We start from the raw sequence: 19,987 nt of genomic DNA, 5'->3' as shown, positions 1-19,987 counted from the left end.
TTACCAAATAAATGTGACTGTATCTTGTTGATGGCCCAAACAACTGCAAGGCACCCTTTCTCAGTTGTTGAGTAATTCTTCTTGGACTTGGAAAGTACTCTGGAAGCGTAATCTACACCAATTCCAAAACCATTAGAAACATAGCATTCTTGTCATACAATGCTAGGACTGGAGAAGATGTTAGCAAAGAAATATCTTTCTTGCATCTTGTTCCAGGAAAATTTGGTGCCTCCTGACAGTAGTTCTTGTGAAGTCCAAGCCTGGGTGTAGGTGTCCTTTATGAATCGCCAGCAGTATGAGCACACTTTAAGAAAACCACATCAGGAATGTGTTGAGGAGTTGGAAAATCTGTGATAGCTTTTATTTTTTCTGGACTGCGACAGATTCCATCACCATACACTGGGTGCCCAAAGATTTTCATTTCTTGGGTGACAAAGAGGTACTGTTTTGTATTGAGGCAGAGATCTGCAATTTGAGTGCACAGTTATCAGATAGCGTAGATGTTATTGTATTTGAAAAAAGGTGACAGTATCATAAAGATGGCAAAGACACATCATCCATTTAATGTGTTGAAGCATGTTGTCCATCAAATATTCAAGGATGGCTGGAGCATTATGTACTCCAAACACGAAACTTGTAGGGACCATCAGGAGCTAATGAAGGCAGTCTTTTCTATATCAGCCTCATCAACCTCGATTTGCCAGTAACCGACTGCATGTCCATAGTAGAGAAATACTTTAGTCCATTCAAGCAGTCCAGGATGTCATCAGAGCTTGGCAATGGATTGATTTCTTTCTTCATGATTTTGTTCAGTTGTCAGTACTTGATGTGGAAATGCCATGTGCCATCCTTCTTCATAAGAACCACTGGAGAGGACTGGGGACTCTCTGAAGGACTACTAATTTAATTCCCCCAGTATCACTCAGTTTAATTCCACTACATTTTATTATTCTTCCTTTAAATTTGCTGATGTTCATCTTGTAATCTGTTTTCAAGGCTCTATTCATCCCAGTCAGTTGCTCTTCCAAATACGTTGCCGTCTCTTACATAATTAATATGATATCAGCCCCCAAAGTACTCAGTTCTTCTCCTTGAACTTTTAATTTCCTTTCCAAATTTCACCTTGATTTCATTTACAGCTTGCTCAGTATCCTGACTGAACAAGATTGGGGAAAGACTACCATCCAGTTTCATTCTCTTCTCAACTACTGCTTCCCTTTTATGACATTCGACTCTTGCAACTGCAGTAGTAAATAGCAGATAATCTGAAAATAGTGTTGAAACAGACAAAAATCAATTATTAGAATAAAGAGTAAGTTCAGATAAATAAGTGTACAATAAATATTCTTAAATACCTATTAATTATGTTAATCTGGGTTCTTGAGGTGACTAATAGTTATTATCTTTACTTTTTCCCTTTTCTTGTAATGTTATATTTTGTGGCAACATATCAAGCAACTCCTAAATTTAGATAATGTGTATATACGAGGGTTGCACCAAAAGTAAGATTCCCAATGAGCTACAGCCTCGAGGGAAGGTACTAGGCTAAATCCGACAACAGTGCCATGCGCAGTGGTTCCCCCACTCTCGAGCCCGTCCGTCCGTGATTTCCTACATTGCTCAGTGTTGGCTTGGCAGCTGTCAGAGATGGAAGTGTTGATTGCCATTCCCGCCAAGTGCGAGGTTCGAGCAGTACTTCAGTTTCTCCACGCAAGAAAGTTACTGCCTGGCAATTGACTAAGGTTTATGGTGAAGAGTGCATGTCTGTTCAGCATGTCCACAAATGGTGCAGGACTTTTGCTGAGGGTCACATGGAAATTCACGATGATGAACGGAGTGGAAGACCGCCAATTTCAGATGCAATTGTCCAGAAGAACAACAGTGAGCTGCTCAAAGATCAGAGGGTCACTATCCATGAACTTGTTGAATGCATTCCTGAAGTTTCCCATGGCACAATTGAAAGAACTTTAACAGAAACGTTGTGTTATCGTAACAGGGTGTATACGACCCGGGACAACCGGGAAATCCGAGAAAAACCCAGGAATTTTTTCATCCGGGAGAAAACCGGGAAAAACTTGGGAATTTTCTGGAATTCCAGGAATTTTTCATTGTTTTAGCTTTCAGTTAAATTTTTGTAATTTTGACTGCAGAATTGATTCTCTAGCAAAGAATGTTATTGTATCCTGCTACTGGAGAATGATACTGCAGCAATAAAATATAAACGAGAGGGAAAAAAATAAAACTTTAATGGCAAAAGACATGTGCAATTTACAACAACAAAAAACCGTCCACGCACAAGCGTCTGCAAATAGCAAAAATATGTCAAAGGCCGTGGGGCGCAGACTGTAATTCTTCGTAACAATAAACTGCTTGCTATGAGCATGACGTCACAACTGTTCACATTAGGTTCGTTTGACCAATTGCCAGCGGTCTGTTGCGCATGCGCATTTGACTCTCGTATTATTTATTTTATTTATCGTGTCAGAAGCAAACTAAAAAAAAAATATTAGATACATTACTACATACATACATTACGGTTTATAAATGAAACTAGTCAAGAATGAAATAAATGATTAGACACAGATTGTGTTGTCAAACATAAGGTAATTTTAATCTATACAGTGGATTCCCAAAAATTTGCAACGTCCAGCGCACTTTGTGTAGCGTTTACGAGGTCCTCCATGGTGCACACACTTGGAGATAATGTGCATAGTAGTAGATGTGTTGATGTCTGCACGGCAGCTCCGCAGTCACACTGGAGAGAGTCCACCTGAAAGCCCCACCTCTCCAGATTACTCTTGGATCTTGTGACAGAAGAACGCAGGCGGTTGAGTGATTTCCATGTGAACCATTTCTCTGTGTGGCCTGGGGGAAGAGCTTCTTGCGGGATCAGCCACTCCTCCAGATGCTGACATCTGACCTGCCATCTCTTCTCCCGGTGTTGATGTGGTGTGTCAGCGAGTGGTTCTGTACTGTGAAGTAAGCTCTTTCTAGACACAAGTCTTTGCTGCACCGGTTGGTGGCCATGTAGTGGGTGGGCTTCGGATGTCAATGCCTTCTTCATTTCACTCCGTGCTGCTGTATCTCTTCGGATGTCCGGGGGGGGGGGGGGGGGGGGGGGGGGGGGGGGGGTTATGCCGGATAAGCAGTACAGTTTTTCCACAGGTGTGGCTCTTAGACAACCCATAGTGATACGACATGTCTCATTCAGAGAAACATCAACTTTCTTTGTATGTGTAGATCTGCACCATACTGGGCAAGCGTACTCAGCTGCAGAGTAGCAGAGGGCTAATGTGGATGTGCGCACTGTGTCTGGCTGAGCTCCCCATGTTGTTCCAGTCGGCTTCCTAACCACATTGTTCCTGGCAGCCACTTTTTGCTTTGTTTTTAAGCAGTGTTCCTTATATGTAAGAGCACGGTCCAGAGTGACTCCGAGGTATTTTGGAGTCTTGCAGTGTTCTAAAGAGATTCCTTCCCAATCTGTCTGCAAGGTTCTACTAGCCTGTCTGTTTCGGAGGTGGAAAGCACAGGTCTGGGTCTTAGAAGGATTTGGTTTCAATTGATTGTCCCTTTAATAGGCAGTAAATTCTTTCAGAGCATCAGTTAGCTTCCGCTCCACCCTCTCAAAGCTGTGATCTTGTGCTGTGATTGCTCAGTCATCTGCATATATGAAGCTTTGTGTTTCTTCTGGTAACGGCTGGTCATTAGTGTATATATTGAAGAGGGTGGGTGCCAATACACTGCCCTGTGGCAACCCATTTTTCTGCTGCCTCCATCTGCTTCTTTGTCCTTGATATTCCACAAAATATCTTCAGTGATATTCCACAAAATATCTTCGGTTCTGCAGAAGATTTCTAATTAGACAGGTTAGTTTGTAGTTCTTGGTGAGGTTGTATAGCTTCAGCAACAAGAGTCTGTGGTTGACAGTGTGGTAGGCAGTTGAAAGATCTATAAACACCGCTCCTGTTATCTGCCGCCTTTTGAAGCCATCCCCTGTATGCTGTGTCAAATTCAACACCTGTGTTGTGCAGCTCTTCCCTTATCTGAATCCTGCCTGTTGAGGGATCAGTAATGGTTCTATCATATCTGTAATTCTTTGGAGGATCAACCTTTCCAATACCTTATACAGGTGGCATAAGAGGGTGATTGGCCTATAGCTTTTGGGGTCATCCCGGTCTTTCCCTGGTTTATGTATAGCTATAATTTTTGCTTTCCGCCAAGATTTTGGTATCCTGCCGCTCTTGACACAATTATTCACTAGCTCAAGTAGCCAGCACTTTGCGCCTGGACCAAAGTTCTTGATCTGTTCACTTCGTATGTCATCTACCCCTGCTGCTTTTCCGACTTTGCACTTATTTAGAGCTGAGTCGAGCTCATTCAAACTGAATGGTCGATGACTCGCGTATAAGCAGTACCTTCTCCCGCTACTTGAAGTTTGGCTGTTAGCTGTATCGGTAGTATCAGCAAGTAGCCAGATACAAATGAGAAAAATTTTTCCTGTGCGCCCTAGCTGCCAGATTCACGCTTGCACAGAGTTGTCGTGGGGAGCGGGTTAACCTCCACGTGACCCGTGTTTACGTTAAGTGATTTCGTTGCTTCTCTTCGTGTACAGCTCCCACGTCAAATGAAAACAAAACGGATTTCTGTGGCCAGGAGCTATCAAGTGAATTAAAATACATTCACATAATTACGGAGGGCAAAAATATATTATTAATTACAGTTTTCTGATTTTATTTCCAAGTTCGTAGCAGTCAAGCATTAATCGCCTTGCAGAACAGTGAAGTTATTTTTGCAAGTTTGCTAAAGAAATTTGGCTTTATTAATCTTTCCGCCAAGGCAATCATTTTATTTGAAATGAAGTGTTTCATTCTACAGTATTGGCTAGTTCCAACTGTTCGCTGAATTTCAAATGCACGTTATCATCTTCTGCCATATATGGCATTATGCGGTAATAAAGAAACAAAAATGAGATCGTAGAGCACTGGTACTCCAAGAAAATTTACATCCCAAAAACCACACTGAAAAGCTTAATATCAGATGGGACCTACTTCATTGTGAATCTGGAAAAAGCCAATTTGCACTTCAAGCCGAATTATGCATTTCAGTATGGTTTACGAAATTCCAATGCTCTTTGGAGTATCCTCTGATGCACTGTTTCTTTTATGGTGTAATGTAAGCTCTCTTAGTGCTTTATACACATGAACATATGGGCTTCCTACACCACTGCAGTTGCTCAGGCACAATAATGCCTGTTTTCTGACGCTCTCTGGCAACTGGTAAATCAAACCTATTTCTAACAGTCTCCGGATAGTATTGCAAACGGTGGTTAGAAAAGCGTTACTTTCAAAGTAAATTTCTTTTTACACAAGATGAATGATGTTACGTGTGAGAAAGTGAGATGGATATCTAAATCACAGAGCGTTCGAAACTGAACAGTTTGAGGACCAGCCACTTACAAGAATTTCGAGCCGAGACATTTATGTCATAATTTTAAATTTACTGGCACATTTGTGTGATGTGTCTTAAAGTATAACACACACAAAAAAAGATCAATATTACATGTGAAAGCTTAGCTTCTGTTGTAGCATGTTAATCATAGAGACTAACATTATATGTGAAAGCTTAGCTTTTCTTGTAGATATACGGTACTGTGTACATTAATGTAAACCGTTAACTTTTCCTCTTGCGTGTTCGCATTATGTAACCAGTGATCTTTCTATTGGCTGACTATAACACGTGTCCTATGCTCTGAATAGCTGCTGTCATCGGCTGACGAGATCTCGTGGCTTGAGATATGACTCACTTACAAAAGGACATCGCAACCTCGGTTTCAACACTCCGGAAACTAACGCGCTGTGTTTGGTGCAATTCGAATTTATACTTTCGTAATATGAAAATATGCAGTGTATATGTTGCTGCAAGTCAAAGGTCTTTCCAAAACTTCTCTCCTTTTTTTTATTTTATTTTTTTAATTAAAAGTCTCTCCAAAACTTCTTTGCCCCGTCTTTTCTTTTTTTTCCGGGAAGTTCTATGCGATTGTATAAAATGTTAACCATTCAAAGGATTGATAAGTTTTACAGTTCTGAGGGAAAATCTACGGAAAACTTACTGCCACTTAGCACAGAAAAAGTGTATTTTCACCCGGGAAAAAGCATATTTTTTAAACGGGATATCCGGGAGAAATCCGGGAATAATCCGGTAATTTTTTTTCCCTGTCCCCGTATACACCCTGCATAAGGTGTGTGCTCACGGGGTCCCCCGGATGCTGGCTGACAGACACAAGGAGCAACGCCTTGACTGTTCTCGCAAGTTTCTTCAAAAATGTGAGGGGGGAGGCAACAAGGAGAAGTTGTTGGACTCTATCGTCACGGGAGATGAAACGTGGGTGTTTCATTACACCCCCCAAAACAAAGCAAAAATCTTGTCAGTAGCGTCACTCCGATTCACCGCCACCAAAGGACTTCAAATAAACACAGTCGGCAGGAAAGTTTATAGCGACTGTTTTGGGATCAGAAAGGGGTACTCCTCATCAATTTCATGCGACCTCAGATGACAATAAACTCTGGCAGATATTGTGAAACATTGAGCAAACTCTGGTGAGCAATTCAGAATCGCCATTGAGGATGACTGGTGGAGGGAGTAGTGCTTCTTCACGACAAACTCGGCCCCGTGTCACTCGTCAAACACAGGAGCTTTTGAAGAAATTTGGGTGGACTGTTATCCACATCCCCTGTATAGCCCAGACTTAGCCCCCAGTGATTATCACCTCTTCCCCAAGCTAATGGAATATTTAGGTGACAAATGCTTCAAGAGCGATGATGAAGTCCGATCAGAGGTCACACGCTTCCTCAATGGGTTGGTGGGATTCTTCAGCTTAGGAATACAAAAGCTGCAGCACTGTCTTCAAAGGTGTATCGAAAAAAATGGAGATTATGTTGAAAAATAGACAAAAGTGTAAGCTTTTCAATGACGTATAAACGAATAACAATAAACAATGTCTCCTATTTGTATAAAATATGGGAACCTTACTTTTGGTACAACCCTCATAGCTTCATAATTTAGTAGTGTTATTTTATCTACAGCTACATCTACATCTACATTCCATGAACCACTGTGAGGTGCATCCCACTGTATCAATTACTAGGGTTTTTCCCTGTTCCGTTCATGTGTGTAATGCAGAAAGAATAATTGTTCTATACTTCTGTGCATGCTGCATTGAATCTAATCTTGTCCTCATGATCCCTTTGGGAGCCATATATGGGGGTTTAGTATATACCAAGAGTAATTTAAAGCCAGTTCTTGAAACTTTGTTGCTAGACTATCTTCTGATAGTTTACATATATCTTCAGGAGCCTGCCAGTTCAGTTCTTTCAATAGCTCTCTGACACACTCCCATGGGACAAAAAACCTGTGACTACTCATGCTGCCTTGACCATTCATGCCGCCCTTCTCTGTATTATCCCCTTCTAGTCCTATTTGGTACATGGCCCACAGACTTAAGCTAACCTAGGGTGTGTCACACAGGTGATTTGTAAGCAATCTCCTTGATAGACTGATTGTATTTCACTTTTATTCTACCAATAAACCCAAGTCTGCTACCTGTTTTATCTACATCTGAGCCTAAGTGATCATTCCATTTCATGTCGCTACTAAGTGTTACACCCAGATATTTGTATGAATTGACAGATAGGATACTATGGAAAATCCATGTTGGAATGTACGAATGAAAAGAACGTTGCTTCTCACCATATAGTGGAGATGCTGAGTGACAGATAGGCACAACAAAAAGAATGTCACAAAATAATGCCTCCTTTTCATATCATTATTGCTAGGTAGGATACCATGTTGTTTTCATTTTGTGAAGTGTACAGTTTTGCATTTCTGAACATTTAAAGGAAGTTACCAGTCTTTACACTACTTTGGAATCTAATGAATTTTTGACTGAATATTTGTACAGCTTTGTTCAAACTGCGCTTCATCATAAACAACTGCCCTAATCTGTGAAAAGTCTATTATTAATATTGTCCACAAGATCATTAATATACAACATGAACAACAAGGCACCCAACACACTTCCCTGGGAACACACAACATTACTTCTACATCTGTTGATGACTCTCCAGTGAAGATAACATGCTGCACGCTCCCTACCAGGAAATCCTCAGTCCAGTCACAAATTTTGTCTGATACTCCATATGATCATAATTTTTATAATGGGAATAGGTGCAGTACTGAGTCGAATACTTTTCAGATTTTGAGAAATATTGCATCTACCTGACTGCCTTGATCCTTGGCTTTCAGTATGTCATGAGACAAGTGTGAGTTGGGTTTCACATAATCTATGGTTTCAAAATCAATGCTGGTTTTGTTCAAAATACCTGATTACATTTGAACTCAGAATATCTTCTAAGATTCTGCAACACATGAATGCCAAGGACATTTAATAGTAGTTTTGTGGACCACTTCTGCTACCTTCGTGTAAATGGATTGCCCTTCCATCTACTGGGGATGATTTTTTGTTCGAGAGATGTATGAAAGATTATACTTAACATAGGGGAAAATTCAGCTGTGAAATGAGTGAAGTATTTGATAGGGATTCCATCAGGCTCTTGTGCTATGTTTAATTGTAATGATATTTATATGCATGGAAATGTGACTGTGTGAGTAATATGTTGTACGTATTATTTTTTTACCTTTATTTGTACGTATGCACTACTAGTGTGTAAATTGACATGGCCAGTAGGCGATACACAAGTTGCTTATGGAGATAAGAGGCCCAAGAGGACCAGTAAAACTACAACAAAAACAAATCAAAAGACATTTACATATATAAGGTACATATATAAGATTACATGTAATTTAACTATACTGTAGCCAGAAATCAAATAACAAAGTTATTAAAATACATACCTTATGTATCATTTATAACAGCTGTGTCAGAATTACTCTTTGAAATGCATAACAGTGCAGAATAGCCTAATCATGTGACAAAACTATCAGGTGCGATCAAAAAGTTTCCATTTGAGAGCATTGCTGCAGTGTATATGCAACATAGCATGCCTCCGGCGTGAGTATATAAACACCGACAGGTATTCAAGGGATTAGTGTAAGATTTGTGTCTTTCCAACATGCATGCAGTAACTGTGGAAACATGAACTATGGTGAGATTATTACCAAAGTGTCCACACAGAAGCAGTGCACTGTTGTTCTTTTCGTGGCTCCCGAAGAGCATACTTTGGTAGATACCCATCAGAGAATGAAGGATGTGTATGGAGCAGCATGTTGTGAGAAATGGTGCACCAAGCATTGCTGCAGCATCATATTATACATCGCCATATCACAGATGGCTTAATGCAACAGTTACACCAACTCAAGTGGGAGACATTCGAGCATCCCTCCTGTAGTTGTGATCTCTCCCCATGCAAGCATCACGCCTTTGGTCCCTTAAAAATGGCCTTGATGTGTCAACGATTCCTGCCAGATGAGGTTGTGCAGCAGTCTTCACACAGCAGGAATCGGTTTTTTACCAATGGATATCTTCAACCCAGTGTGTCAATGAGATGATTGCCTCAGTCTTCACAGTGATTTTGCACGATTTCCATATTGGTTCTGGACTGTTTGGCCTTTTAGAAACTTTTTGATCACCCCTTATACGTATAGTGTGCTACATTTTGCTGCAACTTGAAAACAAATATTAAATTTTATTCAGATAAGGGTCTAATTGTGTATATGTAAAGGTTCAAATTTAAATCCTATTTCTGTGTGTTCTAAAATGTGCAGTCATCTCAGTTTGTTAATTTTTTAATTCAGTAACCAATTTTTCATTGTTTTGTGTAGTAACAATCTTTTTTTGAGTACTCATAGTCATAGAAAAATGATTAAAATATGTTGGCAGGTCTTTAAAGAAATAATGGAATTTCACAGGTATTATTGGGTAGATGACTCCCAACTCAAGGTGCGTGCTGTCAATGCAGAATTCCAGTATGGTTATGAATACCTTGGCAACAGTGGACGGCTGGTGATTACACCCCTGACAGATCGTTGTTACCTCACACTGACTGGTGCTTTGCATCTCAAATTTGGTGGCGCACCTGCAGGACCTGCAGGCACTGGCAAAACAGAAACAACAAAGGTAACTTGCTGGAAATTCTGAACTCACACTTTTCCTTAAATATTAACTGTGTGTTTCAGTAATGTATATTTGTCAGTACTGTAAACTAATTTACTTTAGGCATGCAAGAAGTTTTTTGTTTGTGGAACCAAGCATTCCTAGTGAAATTATGTATTTTAACTATTTGTTTTCAGGACTTGGCCAAAGCATTTGCTATACAGTGTGTTGTGTTTAACTGTTCAGATCAGCTTGACTATATGGCTATGGGGAAGTTCTTCAAAGGGCTTGCAAGGTAACACATTTCAAAATTGGTAGACTGGCAATCCATCACCCTATAACCCAATCATTTAATCATACATGCAGACTGAAAAATATCTTGAAATGCTTGATTTTAACAGTTCAGGAGCTTGGGCTTGCTTTGATGAATTCAACAGGATTGACATTGAAGTGTTATCAGTTATTGCTCAGCAGATAACTACAATACAAAAGGCACAGCAAGCACGACAAGACAGGTAAGAAATAAATTTAGAATTAGAAGAAATTCCAATTAGTACATTTAAGGAACAGTTATTGAGATATTGAAAAATTACCTCTTTAAATGTAAAATCGTAGCTCTTCATATTTGGAACATGTGGCTTTTATTTGAATGACTTCAGTAGTTATGCTTCAAATGCATTTATTACCTCAGAAGTCGCTTATTACTTTACTTTGAAGTATATATGCTCTCTTTATCATGCTGCACGTAAAGGCTGAAGTTAAAATTTATCTTACATAATTCACTGAGTACCTTATTTTGCCAAATTTTTCAAAACATAAAGACATGAGAAAATTATTTCATGCATGTGGAGTTTATTTAAGAATGTTCAACATTTCTCTATATATTTCTGAAACTACTGATAATGTTCTACAGATTTCTTTTTAATCTGATTTACAACATACTCACTGATTTGCAGATCTGTGAAAATCCTCAGGCACCTGTATTACTAAACAGGTGGAAGAGATTCGGTATTAAGCCTTCAACTTTCTCTTTCCGTTTTACAGATAGAAGGTCATAATAGCAATTGCACTTTCTAGAACTTAAACCTAGAGACAGAAATCTCATAGAATTTCATGTACTATGTAAAAACTCATTTATTTGACCCAATTAATCTATCATAAAACTGAAGGTCTTGCACTCTCTTGATTTTTTAAAATATGGTACTCAGAGAAGACCACAGTGGACAGCAGGATGTCAGTTATCATTGCAATGTTTTCTGAAAAATGTGTTCACACCATCTTAGTTCAGGGGTAATGATTCATACACCTTAGTCAGCAGATAGTTGCACGGGGTTGCTCCCATGTGAATTTTGATGAAAGTTTCTTTGGAAAACTGTAAGGAACAGTAAATATGCCATGAGAGTAGACATTCACATGCACAATTTTTGTCTTTGATGCCTGGTTATTAACTTCTATGTATAGCATGATGTATAAATGAACGTGAGTTCAAAAGTTGTTTCTCACTCATTAGTACTGAAGTTGGCAGCTGTCATGTGCTGTAGTGGTGGTCTGTTATCACTTCTGTGAGTGATAGCTTGGGATAAGGATGGGGAGGGGAATGGGGAGACACTACATCAGTGGTCACCTTCTTCAACCATCAGGATAATTCTCTTCTCTGGTGTTTGCGTGGCAGCTTATACACCCTCCTTTAGCCCATTATTGAGTTTAATACATTCCTTGCTACATCATATTTTCCAAGATTTGATATAATGTCCAAAATCTGCTACTAGTAGAGGGTGTCTTTTACAGCCAAACCGGTACTTCATTTTCCTGGACAATAATGTAGCAATAAAATGGAGTGAGCAGGACTTTGTGGACATAGGGACGCTTCACGTACCCATGTTATATTGGCAAGGGCGCTTTACCTTTCCTTCCAGCTTTTATTCCTGCATTTGGGGGCTCCAGAAAAGGCTCAGATAGTTGCACTGGGTTGCTTCCATGTGAATTTTGATGAAAGTTTCTTTGGTAGAAATGTAAGAAACAGTAAACTTGGCCAGAGAGCACGCACCCATATGCACGATTTTTGTCTTATATCACTATGTTAGCCCTTTTTTCACTTTATTTGTGCTGCCATATTGGAAAATGAAAACATAAACTATCACCCCTTTATCCATTAAAATATCTCTCTTCACAAAGATACCAATTAAAATTTAAAAATAGGCTGCATATTTTAATAGTCTGTACTGAAATTTCAAATATTAAAAATTTGATGCAATGTATGATTGGTAGATTACAGATACATTACAATTTGTAACCAACTAAAATGAACTTCAGTGTCATCAACACTGTCACCGGTTAGCCTAGTAAATCTAAAGACTATAGATTCAACGCTAATGCTGTGTATTTTAAATTACTTTTAAAGGTAACTTTCTTCCCATTTCTAATGTTAATTCGGAGCCCCCTCCCTTGACCCAGACTCCTGCTCCCATAGTATTTTTTGCCAGATATAATTGCTGTACAGATATCTGTACCAAGTTCCTGAGAAAGACTGGCCCTTCTACATCTACATAGATACTCCACAAGCCACCATACAGCGCATTGCGGAGACTACCCTGTACCACTACTTGTAATTTCCTTTCTTGTTCCACTCACAAACAGAGCAAAGGGAAAATGTCTATCTGTATGCCACTGTATGAGACCTAATTTCTTGTATCTTATGTTCGTGTTCCTTATGCGCCATGTATGTTGGTGGCAGTAGAATCGTTCATCAGTCACCTTCAGATGCCAGTTCTCTAAATTTTCTGAATAGTGTTTCTCGAAAAGAACATTCTCTTCCCTCCATGGATCCCCATTTGAGTTCCCAAAGCATCTATGTAACATGTGTTGTTCGAACCTACTGGTAACAAATACAGCAGCCCGCCTCTGAATTCCTTCGATGTCTTCTTTCAGTCCAACCTGTTAAGGGTCCCAAACACTCAAGCAGTACTCAAGAATAAGATGCACCAGTGTCCTGTATACGTTCTCCTTTACAGGTGTACCACTATTTCCTAAAATTCTCCCAATAAACTGAAGTAAACCGTTCATCTGGCCTACCACAGTTTGCACATGGTCATTCCACCTCATACTGCTGTGAAACGTTATGCCCAGATATTTAAATGACTTGCTTGTGTGAAGCAGGACACTAACAGTACTGTAACCAAACATTGTTTGATTTTCCTACTCCTCTGCATTAATTTATATTTTTCCACATTTAGGGCTGGCTGCCATTCATCACACCAACTGGAAATTTTGTCTAAATTGTCTTGTATTTTACTATAGTCACTCAATTTCGACACCTTACCATTCACCATGGCATCATCCACAAACAATCACAGATTGGTGCCCACCCTGTCAGCAAAATCATTAATGGGGAATAAAAAATAAAGTAGATGAGCTATTCGTGCGTTCAGATGATCTCAAAAATAAAGAGTGAGATTGATATACTCTGTCTGTCTGAACACCATGTAACTGTGAGCATGGATAGTGTCAATATAAGTGGGTATAATTTAGCAGCTTACACTTGTAGATCTAGGATTGATAAAAGAGGAGTTGCTATTTTCATTAAACAAGGGTATAAATGCAAAACTGTAGAGAAGTAAGCAAATTTTGTGTTGATCAGCACTTTGAGGTTGTGCATGTGAACTTCAGCTAGATAATGTAGTATTGCTATTAGCAAAAGTAGGCAGGTCCCCATTAGGAGACTGGTGGCTGTTCATAAAAATGTTTGACTCCCTATTATGCTGTCTGTCAGACAAAAAGAAGACGTTATTAATCTGTGATGATTTCAGTGTAAACTTTCTAAGTAATTCTGATAGGAAAAGTGAACTAGAAGTGTTATTAAAAACATATAACTTAGAATCAGTGATCAATTTCCCTACACGTATAGCTCTTGGTTCAAGAATCATGAAAGAAGGTTGTACACATGGAAGAACCCTGGAGATACTAAAAGGTTTCAGATAGATTATATAATGGTAAGACAGAGATTTAGGAACCAGATTTTAAATTGTAAGACATTTCCAGGGGCAGATGTGGACTCTGACCACAATCTATTGGTTATGAACTGTACATTAAAACTGAAGAAACTGCAAAAAGGTGGGAATTTAAGGAGATGGGACCTGGATAAACTGAAAGAACCAGAGGTTGTACAGAGTTTCAGGGAGAGCATAAGGGAACAATTGACAGGAAAGGGGGAAAGAAATACAGTAGAAGAAGAATGGGTAGCTTTGAGGGATGAAATAGTGAAGGCAGCAGAGGATCAAGTAGGTAAAAAGACGAGGGCTAGTAGAAATCCTTGGGTAACAGAAGAGATACTGAATTTAATTGATGAAAGGAGAAAATATAAAAATGCAGTAAGTGAAGCAGTCAATAAGGAATACAAACATCTCAAAAATGAGATCGAGAGGAAGTGCAAAATGGCTAAGCAGAGATGGCTAGAGGACAAATATAAGGATGTAGAGGCTTATCTCACTAGGGGTAAGATAGATACTGCCTACTGGAAAATTAAAGAGACCTTTGGAGAAAAGAGAACCACTTGTATGAATATCAAGAGCTCAGATGGAAAGCCAGTTCTAAGCAAAGAAGGGAAAGCAGAAAGGTGGAAGGAGTATATAGAGGGTCTATACAGGGGTGATCTTCTTGAGGACAATATTATGGAAATGGAAGAGGGAGGTAGATGAAGATGAAATGGGAGATACGATACTGCGTGAAGAGTTTGACAGAGCACTGAAAGACCTAAGTCGAAACAAGGCCCCGGGAGTAGACAACATTCCACTAGAACTACTGACAGCCTTGGGAGAGCCAGTCCTGACAAAACTCTACCATCTGGTGAGCAAGATGTATGCGACAGGCGAAATTCCCTCAGACTTCAAGAAGAATATTGTTGTGTCTAGGCAAGACAGCCTAGACACAATGAGAGGAAGCCGAAAGGCACACGCTAAGCCAAAGCAGGGTGCGTGAGGTCTGAAACAGGATACGTTATGAATGCTATAAAGAAAAGTATGTAGCTTCTGGAATACTTAACTTTAATCCATCCTTTTTGGTACATATGGAGATTGTGGCGATACAAGTGAGACTCTTTAGATACATGCAATGTTACTAATGGCGCCTTGCTAGGTTGTAGCCATTGACTTAGCTGAAGGCTATTCTAACTATCTGCTCTGCAAATGAGCGAGGCTTCGTCAGTGTAGTCGCTAAGTCGTCCGTACAACTGGGGCGAGTGCTAGTCCGTATCTCGAGACCTGCCTTGTGGCGGCGCTCGGTCTGCGATCCCTGACAGTGGCGACACGCGGGTCCGACATGTACTAGTGGACCGCGGCCGATTTAAAACTACCACCTAGCAAGTGTGGTGTCTGGCGGTGACACCACATTCCTCCCCCGCAAATCGGCGAACGGTCGTGTTATAAGGCTTCCGCCCGCCGTGGGGAGGACCCCATGTTGACGTATGCGATGAGGTGGGGAACCTAACAACAGGCGAGGCTGTGCCACCCGCACCCGGCCATTCGGTCCGAGGGGATCTAGGAAACGCCTGAAAACCTAGTCCAGGGTGCACGTCAACATGCCGTGTATGCGCCCGGAAAGAGACAGGAGGGGCCGAACGGTCGACCTCCATTGCGTCGGGGTACCCGCCGCGCGATGACGTCATGTGGTCCGGAGCGGGCAAGAGGTCCATGGCGGAGGACAGCTGGTCACGGGAAGCGATCGGCGGCGCGTGACCCAGGGAGGCACTTGGCGGCTGCAGCGAAGCGTCCACTGCGGGCGGCACCAGCTGGAGGACAGGCGGCAGCGGAGGCGGCGTGTCGCCATGGGGCAAAATGGAAGGCATCGTCGGTAACACCTGGGGATGAGGCGAGCCAGTAGATGGGTCCCCAGGGCGCTGACCGGACGGCGCCGTCGCTGAAAGCAGACGGGGAGCAGCAGAACCCGTGCGACGACAGAGGCGCAGCTGATTGAGATGCCGACGCACCTCACCAGAGGCCCCCAAAACCAAATACATCGCGCGGCCGAGGCAGCGAAGAATGCGCCCTGCGAGCCAACGCCGTGAACCTCGATAGTTGCGATAGAATACAACGTCGCCTGGAGCAAAAGCAGAAGTCTGCCGCTGCACAGGAACCTGATGCGGCGGGTGCAGCAAAGACATCAAGGTTCGATGAGGACGACCGTGGAGCAACTCAGCCGGCGAGCGACCATCTCGGGGCTGAGAGCGATACGAGGACAAAAAGAGCAACAACATGTCCTCCCGAGAATGCGACTCTTTCAACTTCAACATCTGTGACTTGAAAGTCTGGGCCAATCGTTCAGCGGCACCGTTTGACTGAGGCGAAAACAGCGCGGATGTCAGATGTTGAATACCATTGGCCTGGCAGAATGACTGAAATTCTGCGGACATGAATTGTGGGCCATTGTCAGAAACAATAGTCTGCAGAAGACCTTCAATGCAAAAGATAGCCGACAACGCTTGGATGGTGGCAGATGACGTTGTGGAAGACATCCGGACAACAAAAGGAAAATTACTGAAGGCATCTACCAGAACCAACCATCGAGCATTCCAGAATGGACCAGCAAAATCGATGTGCAAGCGTTGCCAAGGGGAAGTGGCTTTTGGCCATGCAAAGACTTTCCGCGGCGGTGCGGATTGTTGTTCGGCACACGCCATGCAAGAAGAGCACATATTCGTAATCGCAGCATCGATTCCGAACCAAGTACAGTGCTGATGAGCAACTTGTTTCGTTCGCACTATACCCCAATGTCCTTGGTGAAGAAGCCGTAAAACAGAGGACTGTAACTAACGTGGGACCACGACTCTGGACTGATCATTATCAGAACGCAACAACAAAACACCACGTCGAACAAAAAGTCTCTCCTTGTGAGCAAAAAATCGGCGAACCAACGGATCCTCGATCCGCGACTTTGACAAAGGCCATTGCGTAGCAACAAAACGCAAAATGGTAGCAAGGACCGGGTCAGCAGCTGTGGCTATAGCTACACGACGAAAATCAATCGGAAACGATTTGACCACGTCATGGGTTTCCGAATCAATGAACATGCAAGCAAGTTCGGAAGAATCGAATGCTCTATCCTCAGCAACAGGCAAACGGGACAACGCATCGGCGTTTCCGTGCTTAGCAGTGGACCGATACAAGATATCGTAGCGGTACTGCGAGAGGAAAATAGACCAGCGAATGAATTTCTGCGCTGTACGCGGAGGTACAGGCTTGTTCGGATGAAAAAGCGACGTCAAAGGTTTGTGGTCTGTGATGAAGGTAAGTGACGACCATACAAGAAATCATGGAACTTTGTAACACCAAAGACGAGAGCCAAAGCTTCTTTCTCTATCGGTGAATAATTTCTTTGCGCAGACGAGAGCAATTTGGACGCAAAGGCAATAGGGCGATCATGCGACCCATCTTTGTGTGCAAGCACAGCACCGATCCCGAAATCCGATGCATCTACCATCAACAAAAGGGGTTTCTGGGGATCGAATGGCGTAAGGCAAGTATTTGAAAGCAACGCCGATTTCAACTGGCGAAAGGCACGTGCGCATTCCGTCGTCCAGACGAACGGAACACCTGTACGGCATAAGCGATGAAGCGGAGCTGAAATGGAAGAGGCATTGCGCACATTCACTCACACCTTGTGATTCCAAATCGTGTAATGTTCGTGCTACCTCATCACGCAATGCGTGGGGAACATTGCGCGCTCTGAAAACATTTCGGTTGTGCGTTGACTTTCAGTTCCAAATGTGCTCCATAGTTCTTAGCGCAACCAAGGCCCGGTGCAAAATTGTCTGCAAATTCTTCACATAGCCGAGAAATACTGGCGGAAGGCACAGTCTGATTCACTGATAGGACCAGATTTACTATAGACATGTTAAACAACTGAAATAAATCTAAACCAAACAAGTTCACTGCAGTAGAAGAACGAAGAATGTAAAATGACACAAGTTTTGTTTGTCCCTTGTATGTTGCAAGAAGAGTGCACTGTCCTAACACAAGGATATTCTGACCTGAATAACTATTTAACTGAACATTTGCGGCATGCAACGAAGGTTTGCCCAGTTGTTTGTACGTGTCGTGATTGAGCAATGAAACTGCAGCTCCGGTATCGAGCTGGAATGGTATGACCTTGCCATTAAAGTCCAAATCTACAAAAAGTTTATTGTCCTGCCGACGACAAGAGCGACTGTCGCGTGCAATTTGGACAGACACTGGTACAGAAGCACTTGCTAATTGACGTGATTTCCGGCGACGGCGACGCACACTTTGTGTGGGACGAACACAGTCACTGTTAGAGACAGTGGCACTGGACGAAGTGGAATTAACTACATGAATGTCCATGGGCGAAGGTTCACGAGCCTGAGTATTCTTGGTTCGATTCCGGTGCGAAGCAAAGGGCTGGGAATGGTTGTGATTGTCTGATCTGAGCTTTTTCTGGCAAACACTTTGAACATGTCCTTTCTTATTACAGAAAAAGCAAATAGCTTGGCGTGATGGGCAGTTCTCACGCGAATGTCGAGTAGCACACCGCGGGCATGATTTCACTGCATTTGTATGCTGGCACGGCACACCTGGTTTAGAGCGTGGCGGCAGCTGCGTGGATGTGCGCGAGGGCAGTTGATCGGTCCGCGCAGCGCGCCCGGCGGGCCGGTTAACTTGACACACGGCTGGCGAAGTCGCAAATGATTCCTGAGCAAAGTCAAGCGTGTCTTGTCTATCCAATATGTCTATCACTTGTTGAAGGGAGGGATTGACGAGTTTCAAAATCTGTTCCCGTATGCGAACATCAGAAACGTTCTGTGCTATTGCATCACGTACCATAGTATCTGAATAAGGGAGTCCACATTCACACTCAAAAGCACAATCCCATCCTCGTCGCCAAAAATTGTTGTGTCTAGACAAGACAGCCTAGACACAATGAGAGGAAGCCGAAAGGCACACGCTAAGCCAAAGCAGGGTGCGTGAGGTCGGAAACAGGATACGTTATGAATGCTATAAAGAAAAGTACGTAGCTTCTGGAATACTTAACTTTAATCCATCCTTTTTGGTACATCTGGAGATTGTGGCGATACAAGTGAGACTCTTTAAATACATGCAATGTTACTAATGGCGCCTTGCTAGGTCGTAGCCATTGACTTAGCTGAAGGCTATTCTAACTATCTGCTCTGCAAATGAGCGAGGCTTCGTCAGTGTAGTCGCTAGCTAAGTCGTCCGTACAACTGGGGCGAGTACTAGTCCGTATCTCGAGACCTGCCTTGTGGTGGCGCTCGGTCTGCGATCCCTGACAGTGGCGACATGCGGGTCCGACATGTACTAGTGGACCGCGGCCGATTTAAAACTACCACCTAGCAACTGTGGTGGCTGGCGGTGACACCACAAATATAATAATTCCAATCCCAAAGAAAGCAGGTGTTGACAGATGTGAAAATTACCGAACTATTAGTTTAAGAAGTCACAGCTACAAAATACTAACGCGAATTCTTTACAGACGAATGGAAAAACTGGTAGAAGCTGACTTCGGGGAAGATCAGTTTGGATTCCGTAGAAATGTTGGAACACGTGAGGCAATACTGACCCTATGACTTATCTTAGAAGAAAGATTAAGGAAAGGCAAACCTACGTTTCTAGCATTTGTAGACTTAGAGAAAGCTTTTGACAATGTTGACTGAAATACTCTCTTTCAAATTCTGAAGGTGGCAGGGGTAAAATACAGGGAGCGAAAGGCTATTTACAGTTTGTACAGAAACCAGATGGCAATTATAAGAATCAAGGGACTTGAAAGGAAAGCAGTGGTTGGGAAGGGAGTGAGACAGGGTTGTAGCCTCTCCCCGATGCTATTCAATCTGTATATTGAGCAAGCAGTAAAGGA

General features: G+C 42.1%; 1 protein-coding gene across 1 annotated transcript in view; it reads left to right on the top strand.

The window, feature by feature from the left end:
* LOC124803257 (dynein axonemal heavy chain 1-like) overlaps positions 1-19,987 on the top strand; it is an 866,140-nt gene that overhangs the window by 203,549 nt on the left and 642,604 nt on the right. Inside the window, exons 15-17 of the mRNA XM_047264440.1 lie at positions 9,925-10,132; positions 10,306-10,403; positions 10,510-10,623. Of these exons, the coding sequence (XP_047120396.1) occupies positions 9,925-10,132; positions 10,306-10,403; positions 10,510-10,623 (420 nt within the window). The remainder of the gene's footprint in view (positions 1-9,924; positions 10,133-10,305; positions 10,404-10,509; positions 10,624-19,987) is intronic.

This window comes from Schistocerca piceifrons, chromosome 6 (genome assembly GCF_021461385.2).
Source record: "Schistocerca piceifrons isolate TAMUIC-IGC-003096 chromosome 6, iqSchPice1.1, whole genome shotgun sequence".
Classification (NCBI taxonomy): domain Eukaryota; kingdom Metazoa; phylum Arthropoda; class Insecta; order Orthoptera; family Acrididae; genus Schistocerca; species Schistocerca piceifrons.
This window is presented reverse-complemented; position numbering and strand designations above follow the sequence as displayed.